Genomic DNA, 3,450 nt, shown 5'->3' on the forward strand with positions numbered 1-3,450 from the left:
AGCTGCAGATCCTGGTTTCGAAGCTTTCCAAGCGTGCGATTTTTTTAGCGTTACAGGCTCGCAGTACAGACTTCCGTCTGTGCGTACTTCCGTAATTCTGCCGCAAAGAGCGACAGAAAAATAAAGACAATTTTTTTTCTAACAAAAAAAAATGGTTTGGCCCAGCGTAGAGGACGGGTGCTCATTGGCCCACTAGCTAGACAAATCCCGGTTAACATTTGCCAGGGTTTGATTTAGACCGGGATTGCATAGTTTAGTATGCAATCGACCAGGATTTCGACTTGAGGGTTCGTTTCGCTGAACGTCTACGAGTTCAGGGTTTAAAATGGACTTTTTCCTTACACCTTCTATGCCTAAATCCTAGCTCCATCCGTGATCTTGCCGCATAACCACTCGGCGAACTATCTATGTGCGTTCTTGTTGACTCATAGGTTCGTGTCTACGCTCATGCAGTACACATGTATGGAAACTTCAGTGGAAAGTTTTTTTAAAGGTCTAAAGCCATATATTAAGTATCACAAGTTCTCTAACACATCTTCATAGAAAAGATTACAACCAAATTCATAGGATGCCCAAATCTTCTTCCTCTTGCACTCACCGACGTTGCGCCGTGAACAAAGCCCGATGCCGCCTTTGGGCCTCCGCCTCGATAAAGCAAACTTATAGAAGCAATGGTCGGGAAGTCATTGATGTAGACCAGAAGACGTAACTATGGCGATCAGCGTAGCAAATGGCCGCCACAGAGAAGAAGGCACCAAAAAAAGCATGTAGATACTCTAAAGAGCATGAACACCGACCAGATACGTGTGAATCCACCAGACATCAAAGCCGACCAAGTCTAGGAAGATCCGCGAAGACACACATAACTCATCCTCCACCGATGCTAATTACACGGATGAAACTGGGATAAGACGAGGAGAACATTATTCAAAACCTGGGGCTACGCTGCCGCCTCGCCGCCCCGACCAAGACACGGAGATTGCTTTTCCAATGGATTAAATTAATCGGAAATTGCTTATTTATCCAATGGATAATACACATGAATCTAACTGGCTTCTGAGTGCAAGACAAAGGATTGCAAATACATAGGACAACTGCAGGCATACTCGTTCGGAGGAAACCACTAGAAAATTAAAGTGTCTCGGTCGTACGCGATCGAGCCTCAACAAGATAGTAGTACTGGAGTACGTGGATTCTGGACGCCCGCCTTTCGCCGCTTCGTTCCTCCTCGAGTAGCACGATAACGGATTGGTACTACAAGTGTTAGCCAGCAGCACAACCGTACGTACTAGACGATTGTGCGCTGCGGAAGACGGCGATTGCCTTATCCATTTCCGTTCGGGTCATCCAGAACACAGTCGCCGGCGGCCGGAGCGTCCTAGCCGTCCCCCTATAAATACCCCCTGGGAGAATGTCTGCTTCACAAAAAGCAAACATTCTATATCCAGCTGACTAGCCACAAGTACTACGCACGTACAGTGTTAGCGCTACACACACGTACGGACATCCGAGTGTGCGCACGCACCAGAGCTATGGGGAGGCAGATCGCCGCCCTGTGCGGCCTTCTCGTGGTGCTGCTCGAGCTCACGTCCGGCGTCAATGCACAGACGGAGATCCTGTTTCAGGTGATGCACGAATGCACGGACGCCTCCACGTAAATTCACAGCTAGCTAGACCACTGATGTGTTCGATCGGTCTTGTGCATGCATGCAGGGGTTCAACTGGGACTCGTGGAACAAGCAAGGTGGCTGGTACAATATGCTCAAGGCCCAGGTCGGCGACATCGCCGGCGCCGGGGTCACACACGTCTGGCTGCCGCCACCTTCGCACTCCGTTTCATCTCAAGGCACATCCACCATCTACACCTCTACGGGTCACGTGTGCTCTTGCTGCCTCAGTGCATGGCACGCCTCCTAACTCTGCAACGAACGTGCATGCAGGCTACATGCCGGGCCGGCTCTACGACCTGGACGCGTCCAAGTACGGCACGGCGGCGGAGCTCAGGTCGCTCATCGCCGCCTTCGGCGCCAAGGGCATCAAGTGCGTCGCGGACGTCGTCATCAACCACCGCTGCGCCGAGGACAAGGACGGCCGCGGCATCTACTGCATCTTCAAGGGCGGAGGACCCGAGGGCCTCCTGGACTGGGGTCCCGGCATGATCTGCAGCGACGACACCAAGTTCTCCGACGGCACGGGCAACCGTGACACCGGCGCCGACTTCGCCGCCGCGCCCGACATCGACCACCTCAACCCGCGCGTCCAGAAGGAGCTCTCCGACTGGCTCAACTGGCTCAAGTCCGACCTCGGCTTCCACGGCTGGCGCCTCGACTTCGCCAAGGGCTACTCGGCCGACGTCGCCAGGACGTACGTCCAGAACACGAGCCCCGGCTTCGTCGTCGCGGAGATATGGAACTCCCTCAGCTACGACGGCGACGGGAAGCCCGCCGTCAACCAGGACGCGGAGCGGCTGGAGCTGGTGAACTGGGCCAAGGCGGTCGGCGGCCCTGCCATGGCGTTCGACTTCACGACCAAGGGCATCCTGCAGTCGGCGGTGCAGGGCGAGCTGTGGAGGATGCGGGACAAGGAGGGCAACGCTCCCGGGATGATCGGCCTGTTGCCGGAGAAGGCGGTCACGTTCGTGGACAACCACGACACGGGCTCGTCGCAGAAGAAATGGCCGTTCCCGACCGACAAGGTCATGATGGGCTACGCCTACATCCTCACCCACCCTGGAGTTCCATGCATCGTACGTGCATGATCGAGCCATACCTTTTCTTATTGCATTTCTAGAATGGTCACGCATGATCAATGTCCAATACTCTTATATATTGTGCAGTTCTACGATCATGTCTTCGACTGGAACCTGAAGCAAGAGATCTACGCGCTGGCGGCGGTGAGGAACCGCAACGGGATCAACGCCGGGAGCAAGCTGCGCATCCTGGCGGCGGAGAGCGACATGTACGTGGCGGCGGTTGACGAGAAAGTTATCGTCAAGCTCGGACCGAGGTTCGACGCTGGCAGCGTCATCCCGTCCGACTTCCACGTCGTGGCTCACGGCAATAACTACTGCGTCTGGGAGAAGAGCGGCCTTAGGGTGCCGGCCGGGCGGCGCTAGCTAGCTAGACGTTAGCAACTTCGCACCGGCGGCCAGACCGTTGTACTCCTACAAGAAATGTTTGTTCCAGTTCGTAGACCACGCAATAAAGTTTGTACCCCTACCGCTCTCCTTCCAACTTTGCGGAAGGAGCGTGAGCTATCAAATATATTAATTTTACAAGTTTGATATTGGGAAACTCTTTCCTTCCACTTTAGCTACATTTCAGTCAGCTGAAATTTCACTTTTGGGTCAGTCGATTTTGGGGTCATTGGATTTTTCTTTAGGGAAAACTTTGTTTTTGCTACTCTAGTTTTTGCCAACTTTGCTTATGCCACTCTAGAATTTGACATTTC

At 53.6% G+C, this 3,450-nt stretch overlaps 1 protein-coding gene across 1 annotated transcript; it reads left to right on the forward strand.

Annotated features, from left to right (window-relative positions):
• The first annotated feature begins 1,532 nt into the window (after positions 1-1,532).
• On the forward strand, positions 1,533-3,115 carry LOC119301824 (alpha-amylase isozyme 3A-like). The gene is made up of 4 exons (XM_037578800.1): positions 1,533-1,625; positions 1,714-1,846; positions 1,941-2,746; positions 2,837-3,115. Exons 1-4 carry the CDS (start codon positions 1,533-1,535, stop codon positions 3,113-3,115), a joined length of 1,311 nt encoding a protein of 436 aa, XP_037434697.1.
• The last annotated feature ends 335 nt before the right edge of the window (positions 3,116-3,450 follow it).

The sequence above is a fragment of the Triticum dicoccoides genome, chromosome 5A, assembly GCF_002162155.2.
Source record: "Triticum dicoccoides isolate Atlit2015 ecotype Zavitan chromosome 5A, WEW_v2.0, whole genome shotgun sequence".
In the NCBI taxonomy this organism is placed as follows: domain Eukaryota; kingdom Viridiplantae; phylum Streptophyta; class Magnoliopsida; order Poales; family Poaceae; genus Triticum; species Triticum dicoccoides.

Bases quoted from the DNA above. Each gene is read 5' to 3' on its own strand.
- LOC119301824 (XM_037578800.1), top strand. From the start codon at position 1,533: ATGGGGAGGCAGATCGCCGCCCTGTGCGGCCTTCTCGTGGTGCTGCTC. The intron at 1,626-1,713 runs GTGATGCACGAA...GCATGCATGCAG, and splicing joins AGACGGAGATCCTGTTTCAG to GGGTTCAACTGGGACTCGTG. The intron at 1,847-1,940 runs GCACATCCACCA...ACGTGCATGCAG, and splicing joins GCACTCCGTTTCATCTCAAG to GCTACATGCCGGGCCGGCTC.